General features: G+C 49.9%; 8 protein-coding genes across 8 annotated transcripts; 4 read left to right on the top strand and 4 right to left on the bottom strand.

The window, feature by feature from the left end:
- Nucleotides 1–353: 353 nt before the first annotated feature.
- On the top strand, nucleotides 354–1,102 carry M431DRAFT_88518 (hypothetical protein; the record flags this gene model as incomplete). Its single annotated transcript, XM_024923915.1, has 2 exons — nucleotides 354–714; nucleotides 786–1,102. 2 exons carry the CDS (start codon nucleotides 354–356, stop codon nucleotides 1,100–1,102), a joined length of 678 nt encoding a protein of 225 aa, XP_024772822.1.
- A 342-nt stretch (nucleotides 1,103–1,444) lies between these two features.
- M431DRAFT_496465 (hypothetical protein) lies at nucleotides 1,445–3,172 on the bottom strand (the record flags this gene model as incomplete). Its single annotated transcript, XM_024917493.1, has 2 exons — nucleotides 1,445–2,416; nucleotides 2,477–3,172. 2 exons carry the CDS (start codon nucleotides 3,170–3,172, stop codon nucleotides 1,445–1,447), a joined length of 1,668 nt encoding a protein of 555 aa, XP_024772821.1.
- Nucleotides 3,173–3,541: 369 nt separating this feature from the next.
- M431DRAFT_556214 (hypothetical protein) lies at nucleotides 3,542–6,255 on the top strand (the record flags this gene model as incomplete). Its single annotated transcript, XM_024921441.1, has 2 exons — nucleotides 3,542–3,644; nucleotides 3,712–6,255. 2 exons carry the CDS (start codon nucleotides 3,542–3,544, stop codon nucleotides 6,042–6,044), a joined length of 2,436 nt encoding a protein of 811 aa, XP_024772820.1. The 3' UTR covers nucleotides 6,045–6,255.
- Nucleotides 6,190–7,815, bottom strand: M431DRAFT_89182 (hypothetical protein; the record flags this gene model as incomplete). Its single annotated transcript, XM_024923997.1, has 4 exons — nucleotides 6,190–6,601; nucleotides 6,670–6,776; nucleotides 6,838–6,966; nucleotides 7,039–7,815. The coding sequence occupies 4 exons, from the start codon at nucleotides 7,813–7,815 to the stop codon at nucleotides 6,190–6,192; spliced, it is 1,425 nt and encodes a 474-aa protein (XP_024772819.1).
- A 782-nt stretch (nucleotides 7,816–8,597) lies between these two features.
- On the top strand, nucleotides 8,598–9,790 carry M431DRAFT_483314 (hypothetical protein; the record flags this gene model as incomplete). Its single annotated transcript, XM_024916115.1, has 2 exons — nucleotides 8,598–9,195; nucleotides 9,267–9,790. 2 exons carry the CDS (start codon nucleotides 8,598–8,600, stop codon nucleotides 9,788–9,790), a joined length of 1,122 nt encoding a protein of 373 aa, XP_024772818.1.
- A 713-nt stretch (nucleotides 9,791–10,503) lies between these two features.
- Nucleotides 10,504–14,129, top strand: M431DRAFT_483313 (hypothetical protein; the record flags this gene model as incomplete). The annotated part of the gene is made up of 3 exons (XM_024916114.1): nucleotides 10,504–12,129; nucleotides 12,189–13,379; nucleotides 13,476–14,129. 3 exons carry the CDS (start codon nucleotides 10,504–10,506, stop codon nucleotides 14,127–14,129), a joined length of 3,471 nt encoding a protein of 1,156 aa, XP_024772817.1.
- Nucleotides 14,130–15,121: 992 nt separating this feature from the next.
- On the bottom strand, nucleotides 15,122–16,621 carry M431DRAFT_509487 (hypothetical protein). The gene has a single exon (XM_024919298.1). The coding sequence runs from the start codon at nucleotides 16,413–16,415 to the stop codon at nucleotides 15,198–15,200; it is 1,218 nt and encodes a 405-aa protein (XP_024772816.1). The 5' UTR covers nucleotides 16,416–16,621; the 3' UTR covers nucleotides 15,122–15,197.
- A 1,079-nt stretch (nucleotides 16,622–17,700) lies between these two features.
- On the bottom strand, nucleotides 17,701–18,765 carry M431DRAFT_88434 (hypothetical protein; the record flags this gene model as incomplete). Its single annotated transcript, XM_024923905.1, has 1 exon — nucleotides 17,701–18,765. The coding sequence occupies one exon, from the start codon at nucleotides 18,763–18,765 to the stop codon at nucleotides 17,701–17,703; it is 1,065 nt and encodes a 354-aa protein (XP_024772815.1).
- Nucleotides 18,766–19,036: the final 271 nt, after the last annotated feature.

The following is a 19,036-nucleotide window of genomic DNA, read 5'->3' as shown; positions in this document are numbered from 1 at the left end:
TCACTCGTACTGATATGGCAGCGATTTTAGCGGTTCGAAGTCCGGGTTTAGCGGGCTGAGGGTGGGGGTTGGAGGGGGTTCTTCAGGGCGGGCAGATCGCCGGAATCCGATGAGTTACAGGGCATTGATAGTGAGGCGGGGCATGTGCTTTTTTCTGCCACTGCGACTGGAAGCTTTCAATACATGACGCAGCAACTGTTTCCATCTCTTACAACTTCTCCTGAGCATCGTCACCATCACCGCCTCAGATTCCGCCTCGCACTTACGCTTCTATTTCCTCTCATTGTTCTCTTCTAACACGCAATCCTCTATACATCGCATCAGCCACCGAATAAACCGAAACAACAGCCACTATGGCTTCCCATGAACAGGCCCAGCAGACGGGCGTCATCCTCACCACTGCCCTCGCCAGCCTCATCACCGGCTACATGTTTGGAATGTACACCGCAAGAGGGTACCTCATCTCGCCCGCCCTGGCGGAGGAGCGCCGGAGATACCTCAACGACCCGGTCGAGAGCGAGGAGAGCGACGTGGACGAGGACGACACACTGCTGGACCATGCGCCGAACTGGGCCAACGGTTTCGATGCGGATCGGAGACAGGGCCTCAAACTCGAGGATACGGGCGTTGCAGAGAAGAAGAATATGATGTTGGAGAGTAGTGAGGAGTGTAAGCTGGTGCTGGTTGTGAGGACGGATCTGGGCATGACAAAGGGTGTGTTTTGGTCTCTTTCCTTGGATGTTGGGTGCTGTTGAGGAAGAGAACTAACTGGAATTGAAAAATAGGCAAAATTGCTGCTCAATGCTCACATGCCACGCTTGCCTGCTACAAGGCCCTCGCTCGTGCCGATCCGGCCTCTGCCGAACGCAAGGTGCTCGCTCGATGGGAACGATTCGGCCAGGCCAAGATTGCCGTACAGATCAAGAGCCAAGCTGAGATGCTGGAGCTGCGAGGCAAGGCTCGTGCTATGGGGCTCACGGCCGAGGTTATTCAGGATGCTGGACGGACGCAGATCGAGGCGGGCAGCATGACGGTTCTGGGCGTTGGTCCGGGGCCAAAGAGCTTGGTGGACAAGGTGACGGGAGATCTTAAGTTGTTGTGAAAAGTCAACGAGGGGTCAAGATTGATACGATAAAACCATTCGTTGGAGTAAGCTTATATGGGCTGGCTGAATGGACGGCGTCTAGGTGATGGCTCGCTTTTGGGCTAGAGTAGGATGCTATGCTGCTTGTACGGGACATGAGCGAGTTTATAAAATGGCACATTGGGAACAGAAAAAATATAGAAATGGACGTTTTGATGCTTTTTTTACAACACGATAGCCAGATGGACACACATAGCGACAACTTTAGGAGCACTGCTATGTACAAAGACAAGGTGGTATCGGTCATGCTATGGGTATTAGTATATGCGTTTTGATATCTACCAGTCACTATTCCATACATTACTCCTTCTTGGCAAACCGTGACAAGGCCGGTCCCAGATCCTCTTCCACCTCCTTGCGCTTCTTGTCGTTCTTCTTCTGCTGTTCCTTCCACAGCTCGTCCACCCGCAGCCTCTTCTCGTCGATAATGTTCCTCTTGCGCTGCTTGCGCAGATACTTCTTCAGCGCGCCATTCTTTCCTCTCGCGCGGTTGCGAATCTCCTCCGCGACGTCGACGGGCTTGGCGTCGAGGTCCTTCTCGGCCTTGCGCTGGGCGTCGGACCTTAGGTCGATGTTGCCGATGAAGTTGGGGTCGAGGGCAATCATCTCGGGCGAGAGCTTGTTGAGCAGGCCCTTGACCTCGGTCTCCTGGCGCTGCTTGGCGGTCTCGAAGGGGTTGGCCTCGAAGGCGTCAAAGTTGGCCTCGCCGGCGCCGGGGACGATGATGGACGAGAAGCCCTTGTCGTGGCTGATGCCGAGGACGTCTTCGAAGGGGCACCAGCGGACGCGCTCGACGGCTTTACCCTCGCGGCCCCATTTCATGTATGGGCGCCGTACGCGCTCCTGCTCGGCGGCGTTCTTGTTGAAGAGGCCCTTCCAGATGGTCGTCGAGGTGCCCCAGCCGACGGCCGTGAGGCCTGTGTCTGAGATGGCGACGGAGGACGCGGGTGTGTATGTTGAGTAGGTGTTGACTTCTTTGAACATTCGAATGTCCCAGATTGCCATGCGTGCGTCTTGGCCTGCGGAGACCATGTATCGGCCTTCTCGATCGACGGCAACGGACCGCACGGGACCTCGGTGTGCTAATAGCTTGACGACTGGTTCGGCTGAGTTTGGTGACCACAGGGTGACTGTGCCGTTCTGGTGGCCGGCGTGTATGATGGCGTTGTAGGGGTTGTGGGTGAATGCGGTGGGAGGGCCGAGGCGGGATGGGATCTCGGCGACGACTTGGCCGGTTGAGGTATCTTGGTATTTCAGAACACCACCAGTGTTCTAGTCGATTTTGTTAGCAATTCATACCCTTTCACGGGTTGAGACATGGAGAGGTCCTACCATTGTGGCCAAGAGAAAGTGGTATGGGAGAAACTCCATATGTGTGACCTCGGAGTGCTTCCGCAGGCAATGCAGCTCGACACCATTGCGGTCGTAGATGTAGACGTATTTCTTCTGCGCTACCGCAAAGAATTGGTTGTTGTGCAGCCATTTTACGTCTCTGACTGTTTCTCCCAATTGGATCTCGCATCCCAGCTTGCCTTCTCGCCAGTCCATTGTCGCGACATGGCCCTTTCGGCCACCGATCAGCAGCTCTCGTCCGTTTCTTGAGTAATCGCATACATAAGGTCCCAACTGGTCTAGGTTGAGCTCGAATCGCTTCTGCGCCGTCTCGACTGCCACATTGGCCACGATGTCGCCTTGCTTGACGTTGTATGTTCGTTCCAGCTCTCCTTCGGCCTCGAGGAATCCGGGCGTGTTCTCCAACAGGATCTCGGCATCCTTTGCTTTCAGCGTCGCATTCTGATACTTGTTCTCTAGCTCTTTCAGATTTCGTCGCAGCTTCTTGTCCTTGATCTGCTTGGTGTTGATCTGTTTGCCTCGACCGTAGGCTTGGTTCGCTTCTCGCATCCGTCGAGCCTTTTCTCTCTCGGCGCGGGTTGCAATGTCTGTCCGAGGCTTCTGAGTGATGATTGCCTCGCTCTTCCGCGCTGTTGGCGCTGTGGGCGCTCTCTTGACATCTGTGTCCGCACTCATTGCGCCGGTGTAGAATTTCTGGCGATTTTCGTAAACTCGAGAATCGGATGCTGGACTACTCGCAGAAAACAATTGGTATCGAAGTTGCAGCAGACAAAATTTCCACCGCCCAGGCTCTGGCGCGACCTATCGCAGCGTCGCCATTGGCAGGGCTCTGATCTGCCGGCCCACCGCGCTTATCGATAATGTGCCACAACAAAAAATTCTTGATAACCGAAAACCCCACCATCGCAGCGATTCTGCATTGTCTTGCGCCCAGTGCAAATACAAAATATCCAGAGCCTCAGTTTTGAGAGAACAGAAATTGATCTCACGACTTGCAAACTGGCATCGTTACCTTTTCGGTTCAAGGCTGGTGGCGACGGGAAAATGTCTGCTGCCGTGCACTCGCACCGGCCCACGACGAAAGTCACCCACAAGCCGTTTAAATCAAAGGCTGCTTCCAAGCATGAGCTGAGGGATCGCGCAAAAGGTTCGATTGCGCCTTTGTGTGAATCATAGTTCCAAGTTGAATATATACCTAACATTGAGACATCTAGGCCGAGTCCCCAACGAAAAAGGATCGCGCAAGACTCCCCATCAGCAAGTCATGTCCAAGTTCGACCGACGAAACCAGGCGAAGCAGACTCGTCTTATCAAGCACAAGGAGCACCTGAAGGAGACTTCCATCTTCTCTGGAAAGGACGCTGCCCCGAGAATTGTTGCAGTTATCCCCTTGTGTTCTGATGGCGACGCCAAGGCAGCTATTCAGTCGCTCAACAGCAGCCTCGATATCGAAACCGACCTCAGCAGCAACAACTTTCAGGTGCCGATTGATCGTTTCAAGCAAAAGCTGCAATATGTCGCCCTCGAGCGGGACCTCACTGCCTGCTTGGATGCCGCCAGCGCCGCCGATTTCGTCGTCCTCGTCCTCTCTGCCTCTGTTGAGGTTGACCAACTAGGAGAACTCATTCTTCGAAGCGTCGAGAGCCAGGGCTTGACAACATTGTTCACAATGGTTCAGGGTCTTGACAAGATCGAGCCTGCGAAGCAGAGGCCTGGCATTATGGGCTCGCTCAAGTCTTTCATTACGCATTTCCACCCCGAGCAGGAGAAACTCTACAGTGTCGATAACAGACAGGACTGTGCCAACCTCATGCGATCTCTGTGCAGCACAACCCCCAAGGGCATTAGGTGGAGAGATGAGAGGAGCTGGATGCTGGCTGAAGACATCAAATTTGCCTCAAACGACGCGGAATCTACAGTCATCACCGGAGTGGTTAGAGGTAAAGGCTTGAAGGCAGATCGACTTATTCAGGTTGGCGACTGGGGTACCTATCAAATCGAAAAGATTGTTGCTGCTCCTCTTCCCAAGCACATCAAGAAGAAGGGCGAGGAGGTGACAATGGAGGCTGAGGAAGAAAAAATCCTGGAGGAGCCTTCTGAGGACCGTGATGACTTGAACGACCTTGCTCCCGAAGACGTCATGATGGACGCCGAAGATGATGCCGCCATGTCAGTTGCGCCTTCAGAAAAGAAGGGTGTATTGCTGGACGAGCACCACTACTTCTCGGATGAAGAAGATGAGGCGACAGCTGGTACCAAGAAGGTTCCCAAGGGAACCTCAAAATACCAGTCAGCTTGGTACCTGGATGATGTGTCAGACTCAGGATCTGACATGGAAGATATGGAGATGGATGATGAAAATGATGAAGAGGAGGAAGCGAGACCTGAAGACGGTATGGAGGGTTTCGCCCAGCCCGAGCCTACGGAGGCTGGTCCTTCGGAGTACCCTCAATCTGAGATAATGGAGCCGGATGAGGAAGAAGATGCCGCACAGCTGGAGCAGTTCCGAGCGCGGAAGCGGGACGAAGTGGAGGATGACAAGGAGTTTCCTGATGAGATTGAACTTCACCCCAATGTTTTGGCCAGAGAAAGATTAGCCAGATATCGTGGTTTGAAGAGTCTCCGAACCAGCCCCTGGCAAGAGGACGAGGATCGAGCACATGAGCCGGAGGAATGGCGTCGCCTTCTACAGGTTCCCGACTACAACGCCTCGCGATCAAGGGCTACACGTGAAGCTTTGGTTGGAGGAGTTCAACCTGGCACCCGCGTGCACATCTACATCAAGGGCATGCCTGCTGCTGCGGCCAGCTCCTACAAGCACAGTTCCCCAGTCACCCTTGTTTCCCTGCTGCGGCACGAGAACAAGAAGACTGCTGTCAACTACTTGATCAACCTCAGCTCTGATCAAACTTCTTCCATAAAATCCAAGGAGGAGCTGATTGCTCAGTGTGGTGCTCGACGCATGGTTATCAAGCCCCTCTTTTCACAGTCTGGCTCGACGCCAAACGACGTGCACAAGTACTGCCGATACCTCCACCCCGGTCAGTCGGCTATTGCCACTTTCATGGGACCAATCACCTGGGGTGCTGTTCCAGTCCTATTCTTCAAACGAACAGTTGCTAGCGAGGGCGCCGAGGAAGACGCCTCGGCTGGTGGCATGTCATTGATTGCCACAGGCACAGCCCTACCACCCTCGACAACTCGCGTTGTCGCCAAGCGTGTCATCCTAGCAGGCCACCCGTACCACATCCACAAGAAGATTGTCACCATTCGATACATGTTCTTCAACCGCGAGGACGTGGAGTGGTTCAAGGCGATGCCGCTGTGGACCAAGCGTGGACGCAGTGGTTTCATCAAGGAGCCTCTTGGAACTCACGGTTACTTCAAGGCGACGTTTGACGGACGGATTAACCCTCAAGATTCTGTTGGCATTAGTTTGTATAAGAGAGTTTGGCCGAGACACGCCGTTCCTGCTACTGGGTCATTGTTGGAGGCGGGCGCTATTCAGGAAGTGCAGGGACACGATGAAGATACCATGATGGAGTGATGGATTCCTACCTAAATACATGGCATATTTTAGAGTTTATGAATATTACGACTGGTTTTCTTATCATTAATCATTACTTGTGCAGTCGCTCCTCAGAAGGGATGTTGCTGCGAACTGCTCTAACCTCTACTCCGACGCTCATCTTCTATGCAATCTTATTATACACATGACTCCCTATTATCGACGGCCCATTCTCATACTTGACCAACGTCGCCGCCAGCGAAATCAACGTCCCAAACTGATCCAAACCCTCACACCACCTTATGACATCCTGCGTGATGCTCCCACCGCCCTCTCCCGTCCCGGTCCCGCTGACGAGCTCCTCCGCCGACAGCTGGTGCGACAGCTTGTAGTCGGCCAAGGTGAGGATCTTGTCGACGGCCCTGCCGCGGAGGAACGCGGCGTAGCGCTTGCTCCACTCGTAGGTGGAGGGGACTTCCCAGAGCTCGCGGGTGCAGGGGAGGGGCGCGTTGGCGAAGGATTGGCAGCAGCGGGCTTCGTGTTGGCGGAGGGTGACTTCGAGGAACATTTCGACGACGTAGAGGAGGGATAGTGTTCTGTGTGTGAGGATCAGCTTGGCGTTGATGGGGGTTGAATGAGATGGGATGGGATGGGATAGGAGCACCTTCGTGAGCTTTCATAGAGGACCCAGGTTGAACGGCAGAAAGGGGTTTCGATGGTGTCTAAGACGGTGTTGTATCCGAGTGTTGTATGCATCTTCTGGCCAATTTCCTATGATTGGGTGTTAACGTTTGTGATGATGGGTTTGGTCTGGTATGAAGAATGAGCTCACGCCTATTGTGATGAGGAGGAATTTGACATCGTTCTTTGCTAGAGTCTCTGTGTCCTGTGCTTGAAGTAAGAGGTATACTGTCAATGCTTGAACTGCCTCTAGCAATGTTTCAGAATCGTATGCCTCGTGCTATAAAAAGATGTTAGTCTCTTCTATAACAACCCTTTTGATGTATGTTATTATGGACCGTCAGATAATCACCTCTTTCTGTAGTCTGGCAACTTCATTGTATATCGTCTCCCACACAAAAGGACTGTTGACCGGGGTCTTGTCCAACCACATTCCCACCAGGGAAGCACATATACTCAACGTCCTCCTTAAACAATTGTGTTTCTGAGCCTTTGCGCAATCATGTGTCAAGCTATCATCTAAACTGCACCGGCTATGAATAAACGGAGGAAGAATAGGTCCTTTGACCATCATGGCGGGATACGCGCACACCTGGCCAAGGATCGCCCTCGTGGAAAGCACCGTAGTGGCATTGAGACCGCGGCGCTTGGTAAGAATCCGGGACCTCACGTCATGCATGAGAAAGTCGGATTGCGTGCCGGAGCCGGTGATGGGATTCCGAAGACGAGTATCTTCATCCTGGACAACACCTTCAGGGGCTGCATGGCCCGGCATGGTCATGCTGTTGAGAAAACCAAAGACGTTTTGACAGGGCTCAATCGGAGGCATTGCGGAAGTGTCAAGGCCGGCAGCATCAGGGCCTAGATCAACGTGCAGAAGCGGCCAGTCTGAGCGGCCAGGAACCGTCATTGGCGTGGCGGATGAGAGAGGAGGTGTGGACGAGGACGATGAGACCATGCCGAGCGAATCTAGCAGGACATGAGCGCTGCCCGGAGGAAGTCCGTGGCTGTGATGTCCGTTCCTGGCGGCGAGGACCCGCAAATCCGCCGCTGCGTCACGCAGATCCCCGGGATGCGTGTTGGCATTAGTAGCAGAAGAAGCAGGAGTTAATACGGAATAGGGGGCCATGCGTGCATAGTCGCACGCGAGGCTCTTGTCTATACATCGCGTGCAGCGCGGGAGGGTCAGGCTGCAGCGGGCTTTTGCTTTCCGGCACTGGACACACGTCTTTTTCCTGGATATGGGCATGTCTGTCTCCTGACCAGATTCGAAATGTCCGTACTCCGTATCTTAGTTGAAAAATGGTATACACGGCAAAGAAAGAGGAAATCCGGTGATGGACGCTCTGAAGGATCTTGGTATTAGTCAAGACGCGGGCGATTGCGCCTCCGAAGCTGGTTCTGGCCATCGGAGTTTGGGTGGAGCGGGCCGGAGTTCGAGTGGAGACGGCAAGGGGTCTCGATGGAAGAGCAAATGAAGATGAAGCGCTGACTTGATCTGGTGGCGCCAGATTAAGATCTGATGGAGGGTGTGAGTCGAGTAGATTATTCATCCGAAGAGACAAATTTACTATTGCCGTTTGTTTCGTGACAACGGAGTTCCGAACGGTGTTATTGATAATGTGATGTGAGCGCCGGAGGAGGATGCGAGACGGACCGGACACGGGGCTCGTTTCTGGCGTTACGGAGGATGAGGAGAACGGAGGGGCCAAGTGCGTCTGCGATGGATACAGAGATGGAGAGGGAGAGGGAAAAAAGACGTCGGGTTGATCAAGTACAAATAGTGCCGCCTGCCCTCGAGTGATGTAAAGGAGTTGAATAGGATGAATATCACTTCCATCATTGCCATCATCATCATCATCATTGTCAGCTTCATTTAATAACATCTTTCATAAAATTCCATCGCTAAAAATGGCCCCTCTTAAAGTTGGCATCATCGGCCTCGGCGCCACTGGTCCTGCCCTTGGTCCCGGAGCTTGGGCTGTGGCCGCTCATCTGGCTTCTTTCGTCCCTTCTCCTCACTATGAGATTGTTGCTGTCTGCAACTCGTCTGTCGAGTCTGCTCAAAGATCCATCGACTTCCACAAGCTGCCCTCCGCCGTAAAGGCATACGGCAACCCCGAAGATATTGCCAACGACCCAAACGTCGACCTGGTAGTTGTCTCCATCATCGTAACCAACCACCACAAGGTGGCCAAGCCTGCCGTCCTAGCCAAGAAGCAAATCTTTGTCGAGTGGCCCCTTGGAGCTAACACGGCTGAAGCCGAGGAGCTGACCAAGCTGGCCAAGGAGGCAAACCTCAAGACGATTGTTGGCTCGCAGTTCCGCCTCGACCCTGCGCTGATCAAGTTCAAGGAGCTCATCGACAGCGGAGCTATTGGCAAGGTGACGAGCACACAGGCTCAGTACTCACCCTTTTCTGGACCTCCCGGCACTTGGATGGCGGATGCCGCTTACTATTTGGACTTTAAGAGCGGTGGTAACGAGTTTCATATTGCGTTTGGCCATTGTAAGTCATTCATGCAGTTCTTCAGGTGTTTTTAGCTTGATGTACAAGTAAAGACGCTAACAATACAACAGTCTTTGACAGCTTCCTCTACGTGCTGGGCGACTTTGCTACTGTCAAGGCGACATTCTCCCAGCAGTATCCCATCATGAAACTCGTCAACACAAAGACTGGCGAGATTGTTGACCCAGCCTTCCCCAAGACTGCCCCAGACCACATGTTCGTCCAGGGTGTCCTCTACAGCGGCGCCATCGCCAGCGTCAACTACAACCGCCCAGGCGAGCTCGTTGGCAAGACCCTGCGATGGACCATCTCTGGCACGGAGGGCGAAATTGAGCTCACCCTCAACGGCGCGCTGCAGATGGGCCACTCGGAGCGGGAAATTCGTATCAAGACGGGTGAGGACAAGGAGCCGAGGGTTGTTGATTGGCAAGTGAGCACGCCGGCGCATGTTGAGGGTGTGCAGTTTCCGGGACAGAATACGGCTCGTTTGTTTGAGGCTTATGCTCACGGCGATAAGAGTGTTCCCGATTTTGAGGATGGCTTGAGACTGCATAGGCTGTTGGACCGAATTGCAAAGGATGCGGGTTATGCCTGAAGCTTCATATTTTACGGAGAGGAAAAAGACTTGAGGGGATATGCAACGTTATAGCTAATTATATTATTCTTTCTGTATCAGTCTGATGTTTTCAATTCAAGTTGAACTGCGTGAATGTAACAATATTACGACATTTTCCTGCAATGTCGGTGCTTCTCCCCTAGATCCCCTATCTGCAGGATGCTTCTTGTTGAAGTTATGCGCAGATATTTAGATCTTCTGATGGAATGTTTGTATGTATACATCATATCCTATCACGAATTTGGGTATAGATAGCGATAATACCTGCAGTACCTGGGTAGCCAATAATTGGCGATTGTGGCTACAGTAGAGTAGAGTGACGATACTATAGGAATATAGAGTTAGTAGAAGACAGTAGCGATTATAGATGAAAGTGAAGATAGTAGATCAAGGTAGCGATAGTAGCAGAGAGTAAGTAGGCGAAAGTAGCAATAGTAGTACCCAGAGTTCTGAATAAATGTATAGATGGCCATACGGCCATTGCCTGTTTTAATTCAGATTCGCCATCGGAGCCTTGATAATGCAGAGCAGCTGAATGGCCTAAAAGCTTTGAAATGTGTGATTGGTACGTATTCCATGTCAGAGTGAGGGGTTGGGCATTACATCCATTACCGGCTTGCATCCAAGGCTGCGTACCCAACAAGTTCAAATGCCAGAATTTGCGCACTTCGCATTCCACAGTCATTCCAACAATGGATTCGATGGACTCAAGCTTTCGCAATATTACAAGCAATAGCTTTGGAGATAATATCACCATTAATCAGAATAATATACAAAATCCGGCGGCAGACCAAACTGACCAGTGCCTGAAGGATCTGAGGCTGACCGACCCCCGCGACGACAAAACACGTATCCAACAGACAAAAGGGGGACTTCTAAAAGAGTCCTCCAGTTGGATTTTCGAGAACGAGACTTTCAAACAGTGGCGCGATGATGAACAGAATTCACTATTTTGGATCAAAGGAGATCCGGGAAAGGGCAAGACAATGCTGTTATGCGCAATTATCGATGAACTGGCGCCAGGAACGAAGTTGGCGAAGCCAATGGATAGGACAACTGAGACATTTCTGTCTTACTTCTTCTGCCAGGGCACCGATTCGCGCATCAATAACGCAACTGCTGTTTTGCGTAGCCTTATTTACCTCATCATTATCCAAGAGCGCTCGCTAATCTCGCATGTTCAGGAGAGGTATAACCATGCAGGAAAAGGCCTCTTCATCGATGCAAATGCCAGGGTAGCTTTGTCCGACATGCTTCTAAACATTCTACGCGACCCAAAAGTTGGGGATATTGTGTTTGTTGTCGACGCACTAGACGAATGCGAGACTGACTCAGATGAGCTTTTGGATTTTATTACCAAATACGCATCATTGCCTCGAGTCAAATGGATTATATCCAGTCGAAATAACCTTAATATCCAACAAAAACTCGAGCCTTTCATACGAAGTGGAATACTTACTCTCGAGTTAAAAGCAAACGCGGAAACGGTATCTAATGCAGTGGATATATATATTGGGCATAGAATTTCACGACTACGTTCAGTACATCATAACCAAGGTCAACGAGACGAACTTAGAGACGCTCTGAGGGAAAAAGCTAACGGAACATTCTTATGGGTATCTCTCGTGATGAAAGAGCTTGAAGATGTTCAAAGCTGGGAGGTAACAGAAGTAGTGAAGGAGATGCCAATGGACTTGTCAGCAGTCTACAGACGAATGATCAGCCAGATTCGACATCAACGGCGAGGAAACGCAAAATTCTGCTGGAAGATACTTTCGACAATTTTTACGGCATATTATCCTCTCAACCTAGGCGAACTAGGAATTCTCGCTGGATTACCAAATGAGATTTCAGAACACTTCGAACGTATTAAACAGCTTGTTACTATGTGTGGCTCATTTCTCACAATTCGCGAAGGTACCATATATTTTATACATCAGTCAGCAAAAGACTTTTTATCAACAGAAGCGTTCCAGTCCGATGCTGCTCAAAGACATGCAGACATCTTCGAGCAGTCAATCACGGCCATCTCGACATTACCACAAAATGTCTACGGCCTCCCAGATTTTGGATTTAGATCAGAACATACATGGGCACCTGAACCGAGCCCATTGGCACCAATGAGATACTCTTGCTTCTGCTGGATTGGCCATTTTTGCGATGCATATGGTGCAAACCCCAAACCTGGAACTGGACTAGCACTCCAGGAGAAGTTATGGTCGTTCTTGAAAGATAACGTACTCCGCTGGTTAGAGAGTATGATTCTGCTCGGTGGCCTTGCAAATGCTTTACGTTCTCTGCAAAAGATGGCGCGAGAGGTATGCATCCGAAGAGCTGTACGCTGGTATAGACGCTGAATCTTACGTGCACCTATTAGCTACAGTTTGACGCAGATTCTCAGCTGTCGGAATTCCTACACAGCACAGAGAAATTTATAATCAATAACGGTCCGCTTATTACTCGCGCCCCCTTGCAGGTATATGGCTCGGCACTGGTGTTCAGTCAGGCATCAAGTGCCATGAATCAACATCAATGGAAGGAACGTCTGCCACTTATTGAACAGGTAAAGGGAGTAATTCAAACCAACAATGCTCTCCTACAAACGCTCGAGGGTCATGCCTCCACGGTTAGGGCCGTCTGTTTTTCTATGGATGGCAAGGCGATCGCGTCAGGCAGCGATAGCGGAACTGTACTAGTATGGGATGCGGCAACAGGTGCGATCCTACATACGTTTGCAGCTGGTTACCGTAATATACTGGCGATTTCATTCGCTCCTGACGGCGAATCAGTCGTGTTTCTATCCCATGGATACAGCGTCTTTGAGAATTTTCTGAGTTTGGTTACTTTGTCACTAGACACCAAAACCCCGTCGCCACAGCTTGACAATAGTGGCATAAGATCAAATAGAGCGATAGCGTGGGACGGTTCACGAAGGTTTAATCACTCACCACGCGCCACGTTCTCGCTAGATGGGCAGATGCTGGCAATAATAGGAGGATCAGATCGCCCAATAGAGTTGTGGAATGTTGCAACATGTTTGTGTTTAAGGGCATTCCAAAAAGATAAGACAGGTGCGCCGATTTGGAGTTTGGCGTTCTCACCAGATTCCAAGACAATAGCATCAGGGCACGAAATTGCAACAGTGAGCTTATGGGATGTAGAAACTGGTGTCTGTTTTCGAAAGTTGGCGGCGTATCCGGATGAGAATTTAACGATAACTGCCATCGCGTTCCAACTGGATAGCAAAAAGCTGGTTTTCAGAAGTTGGGCGCCTTCCGAAAATATACAAGTGCTAGATATAGCAACAGGCAGATCACAAGAGACTCATATAAGTCATGACTGTCAGATATGCGCGATTGCATTCTCGCCAGACGGTAGGACGGTGGCAGTCGGATCAGAAGATGGTACAATACAACTATGGGACGTGGATTTCGGCATGCAGCCGTGGACGACCGGAGATACGGCAAGACCAAAAGCGGAACCAACCAGATCTAAAATCATTGAGCAGATGGAATTTTCGCCAGATGGCAAGATACTAGCATTATCTACTATTTTTCCCAGCCGGGAAGTAGAGCTATGGAATACGTCAAATGGGACTCGCTAGAATATTATTGACGTCCCCCCATGGGCTTTTACCTTGCCACACGCAGACTGTGCGTATCAGGATGGCGTAATTACGTTTTCACCAGATGGCGGGACGCTTGCGTTAGGATGCTGTGGAATATGCCTATGGGATGTGGCAACGGCTCGAGAAATCCGCCACCCGACTCTTTCGGGAACCCATTGCACAGCGATCGCGTTCTCGCCCAATGGAGAGGAATTAGCATCGAGCCTTGGTGGTTTTGAAATACAGCTACAGAATTTGGCAACAGGAGAGACTCATAGGAGATTCACCAGGGGGACGGAGATGGTTAATGCCATCACTTTCTTCCCGGAAGGTAAAACGTTGGCAGCAGTGTACGATTGTGGGCTCATTCTATTGTGGGATACAGCTACAGGCACGTGTTTACAAGAACTCCGCACCGACCTTCCGTGGAGTGTTGAATACACTTCTATCAAGTATTTACCCGATGGGCCATTTCTTTGCTTGAACCAACAATACATCATAAAGCTTTCCCAGGAAAATGAAGAACCCCCAGAACACGATGCATTACGCATTGATGAAGAGTGGATAACCAAAAGTGGAAAATCTCTTCTGTGGCTTCCTAGAGAATACAGGTACAATTCCGTGGCCATACAAGGCAATATCGTCGCAATTGCACACGAATCGGGTATAACATTCATACGGTTTCATTCCCCAGCGCCAAAGGGACTATAAATTTATAAAGCAATGCTTGAATCTACGTACAAGCTCCTACAACGGCAAACATGTGAGCACTAGGTATATTTAGAGATAAAAGGGGAATCACTAATAAAGAGTGAAACAATCGAGAATTGCACACAATCTGCGAGATAATCGTGAACGCTATGGTGATCTAACAGAAACTTTTACTTTAGTCCCTAGGCTCTGCCAGACTTCGTTGCCTGATGGCGTATCCCGAAGTGTTTTGTGGTGACCGACGTTATGAGGAAGTGACGCACATCCTTTTAGCTATGTATATTGGCGATGCTGGTTGTCCACCTAGTGTAGCCTCATTTGCGTGAGAAAAGATGCATGATTAATAGGACTGCACTTGATTCCAAGCTCATAGGCCTGGCGATGGGCCATATTGACTGTAGTAGATTGTCATGTTTGTCACCATCGTTCAAAACTTCGATTATCGATGGTTGAAAACAGCGTACAGTCAAGAGTCGGATCGGGATAGGGTGCAAAGAAAGCGCCTATTTTCCCGGTATAAGTGGCTACCTAGATAGGTAGGTAAGAGATATACAGTGCCTTGAATACAGCCCGAGTATCTGCTAATGTCACTACATGTGCTTTCCTCCTACTATAGCTAATTCCTCAAAGATCTTCTATTATAGTTACGCTGTTTCAAATTACGACATGGGATACTGAATAGGTAGCCACCCCCTAGAAAACCTAAAATTCTTTTCCAATGATCAAATGTCCCGTCGGTTTTGGAATGTTGAGCATTTATCCAGAAAGCCTGTAGCTCTGCAAAGAAGATTACTCGGAAGTATGAGGCTGAGGCTGAACTATAGTGACATCCCGTACTAATGGTGCAGGCCTATGGCTTGTGATTTTGACTCACGTCGATGGGTCTGCTGTCACTCCTTATACAACCATTTCTTCATCAAACAAGATATTTCACAGTAGATTCCCCGAAAGTTCATATGGAACTGAGATGGTCATACGATAGAATTTTTTATTGCTACTAAGGTCAATACTGCGTTGTAACAAACGCTATCCATCATAGTCTGGTTTGTTCTATCAACGACTTATCCTTCAAGACTGGCCCTGAGCCTTCACTCCGGCGTCTCCAAGAGGGACAATGAGACTGTAACTCTGGCCACTGTTTTGCTCTTGCACACCCGTTGACAGTAGCAGAGGTGTCATTTGTCCATCATTCGAGAAATACAGCTCAGGTCTCTCTCTGCGGTTAAATTGAGTAACCAATCCATCATCGTACTGGACATACGTGCTGAACGCAAGTGTTCGGTTGCCGAATGTCCATGGTCCTGTGTAGTTCCTCGCATAAGCATGACGACCAACCTGAGGTCCCCAGCCAAATCCACCATCAGGCTCGAGGGAGTGCAAAAGCATGTGGAAGTTGCCTCGCTTGTCGCGCCATACAAACGGATCCTCGTTGGCATCGTCAAAGATTGGCTGTGACTCAATCTTTTTGTATGGGCCCTCATAACCAGACTCTGAGAAGGCCACGTTGATCAACTCGGAACCACCGCAATTGATTGGGCAACCACGGTAGACCAACAGCATAGCAGCCGTGTGACCAGGGCAATGTCCGCCATCTGTGGTCGATTCTGCGCGCCCGCAAGAGCTGGAGTACAAGGGGAATGCCGTGGGATTTGTCAAGTCGGCATCCCAGTCACTCGTGTTGTCGCCCTGCATGACTTGTCCCTTGAAAGTCCACTTGCGGAGATCACTGCTGCTCAAGACAGAAACTCCACTCTCTCCATTGACGTCGTTGCCCGGTCCGCAGGTGAAGCTCATCGATTGGCATGTGTCTGTGACGTTCGTAGGGCATCCAATATAGTACAGAAGCCATTCTTTATCAGCGGGGCTGTAGACGACAGTTGGGTTGTGGGCAAAGGTTCCCACAACTTCAGCGGCAAATTTGTAAGGACCAGCGGGACCTGTGCGAGATTCAGCCCGAATGATGCGGCTATAGGGAGCCCAATAGTCAAGGCCACATCCGTGAGTGAACTCAGAGGCGAAGAGATGATACAGATCATTCTCCTTCGGGTCCTGAATAATCTTGGAGCACCATGAGGAAGTTCCTTCTGGAGTCAGATTATAGCCACCGTTCCGCTTAGCTGGACGGATGTCGAGCACGCCACAGTCGGTGCCAGTCCACGCGGGATCACACTGACAGACGCCACCTTTGGCACAAACGCCGTTAAGACTGCAGTCTTCATCGGTTGAGCATGTCTGGTGGGACAAGCCAACGAATAGGCCGACTAGAAGATACAAAAGCCGGGCCATTTTGGACGAAACCCCGCGGGAAAAGCGAGACAAGCGAGATAGCCGACGAACAGAAACAGTCTCGTTTGTACAAAAGACGGTGAGAAAAAGACCAAAGTTGGGAATCTTAGGCCTTCATACTATCCAAAGTATTGCCTGGTGACTTTGACAGCATAGCAGAAGCCAGGTCTTGAGGAGTCAACGGCTAATGCCTGACTTTTATATGCCATCCTCCGGCACTATAGCTACATGAGCTTCATATCTAAAGGATCGCAACGGAGATGGAAATCTGGGGATGCGGGGTGACGCCGACGGGTAAATGCTTAATAGTTATAGGCGACGGGAAGAGCATTACATCAAAGATAGGTGAAAACCGAGATATCGGAATATGAGGCCGTGTTGAGATCGTCAGGGCTCCATCTCGTCGAGAGGAATCCGACGGGTATATTGCTCACTACGTAGGTGAAGAGGGGTTCTTATAAGTGCCATTACATACTTGGAGATCATCGTATTTATTTCTCTATTAAGCCGACTTCGATACCGACCATATCTCCGCATTTCAGCGATTTCCCGCGGCTAGCAAAGGCTTCGGCAATTGAGACTCTTCTTGTCCAGCTTCCTTTTCTAGAACTAGCACGACGAGATAGCGTAACATAGGCGTATAAAGCTACAAGTTAGAGCTCGTATAACTTCCGCGGGGACGCTATAGACGCGATATAGGGAAATGATATGATAAGCAGCTGACGATAGCAGACTGTTCTCGGCCACTCGAAGTATTGGCGGAATAATGTCGCCTCGTGGAGTCCATTCTGAATGATAAGTCTTGAAAGTTGCTTTCAATTTGTCTTTGAAGAAAGAAAAGCTATGAATCTACAGGTAATCGAAGCATTATAAGGCGAAAGATGCCCTCAATGTGTAAGCGACGTCTACGGAGTAAGCATCAATACGAACTCGTAGTGTCACCAATCGGATTCTACCCAAACTGCCGAATATCAACTAGGCTGAATAAGGATACACATGCGTTCTGGGCCCATTCCCTTTGCGTATCTCGTAGAAATGAGTGATGGTATTTCCCGTAAAATTGGCACTATTGTACTACCATCGCCACTCCTGCTACCAAAGGCTTCGCCAACTCGCATTGCAAGTAGTGACATGTGGGAGCCACGGCGTATTCCATCCACCTATCAACAACTACTTCAACAATAAATCCCCTTAATGAGCTTATTCCATCTCTATAAAATACACCGTCGCAGGTGACATCTTCACAGCTCCTCATTCGAAAGTATGTTTTCTTAAAACATATGAGTTACTCGGCCTTCTCGCATTCTAGAACCTCAGCATGAACCCAGATGTTGTACCAGCCCCATTTTTCCCAAGTATCGCATCCATTGCACCCAAAATCGCCTTCAAACCCATGCCCTAAACAAAAATGTGTGGGGTTGATGCCGCCGAATAGATCGTTGATTCTATCTACGAACTCGAGTGCTGAACGACTCCAAGTGTCGGAATAATCACCCCAGTTCGGGCTGGCTTCGACAAATCTTCGATCAATACTGCTGAAAACTTTTCGTTTGTTTGACAAGGCATGACTGTCTTCGGTCCTGGTTCGCTTCAAATTGTAATCGATAAGATATAGCGTTTGGTTACGTGAATAACTTTCGACCATCCAGACTATGATGCGTACGAAAAGACCTCGAGGACTCATCTCTTCAAATAGAACATTCGGGTTCCTAATCTCGTCAAGACCATCGTACCAACTAGAATCGTATTCGAGCGCTAAGTTAGGAAAGCCGCGCATCCCGATCGCATAATCGACCATGCAGAAGTCTTCTATAAAGTACGGATTCTCCCTATAATAGCCGACAGTGCCTGCGTTAATGGGCTGTAGGCAGACGAGGTCTTGGTTTGGATGAATAGCGAAGCACCAGCTCCCGCTACTGTGTGGATAAATGAATGGCACACAAGCGTCAACAGGTTGGTTGTCATCCATTGAGCTTCGGCCTTGACGAAACTTTGCTGTCCAGTGGTTCATTTTATAATGCTTCTCGATAACTTCCCTAGACTCATGGCATGCATTCCACATGCCATAGTCCAAGAGATACGCAGACGGGTTATTGTTGGTCCACGAATGGCTGTCGCCAAATTTTGGTGCAGCAAGGCAATATGTAGTACCGTGATTAATTTCGCAATCAGAGCCCAGATGACATTGCACTCTGAGTTTTTTCAACGTGTCACCATCTTCTTTATAGTTGGTCACCGAGAAGAAATGAGCCCTAGGGCGAGACGGGCTGATTGGTTGTAAGGCGTGTTTCCAAATTTTGAGCCTTAGCTCAGTTGGTAGATTGGCAAATTGATGAAATTCGGATGGCATTTTGCATGTATTGTCAAGGTTTTCCCCTACAGGCGCCATGGTGTATGGCAACTCAGGTGGATTATGGACTGTATGTGTGCCTTTGTCGAGGAACGCTGCGGTGACTGTGTTGTTGCTTAATAATGGTGAGGGAGGGAGAATTTTGTTAGAGAGAGAGATGAAATGGAAAAGAAATTGTTGTAGGAAGGCCGGGGGGCTCCGTGTCGCTTATATAGGTGTCCTGGTGGACAGTAGATGTAAATAAACAAACATCTACTGGGCAATTAAATTT

The sequence above is a fragment of the Trichoderma harzianum genome (assembly GCF_003025095.1).
Source record: "Trichoderma harzianum CBS 226.95 unplaced genomic scaffold M431scaffold_8, whole genome shotgun sequence".
Classification (NCBI taxonomy): domain Eukaryota; kingdom Fungi; phylum Ascomycota; class Sordariomycetes; order Hypocreales; family Hypocreaceae; genus Trichoderma; species Trichoderma harzianum.
Note: the sequence above shows the minus strand (reverse complement) of the source record. Positions and strands in the feature narration are given on the sequence as shown.

Coding starts and splice junctions, on each gene's coding strand:
- M431DRAFT_509487 (XM_024919298.1), bottom strand. CDS start 16,415: ATGGCCCGGCTTTTGTATCTTCTAGTCGGCCTATTCGTTGGCTTGTCC.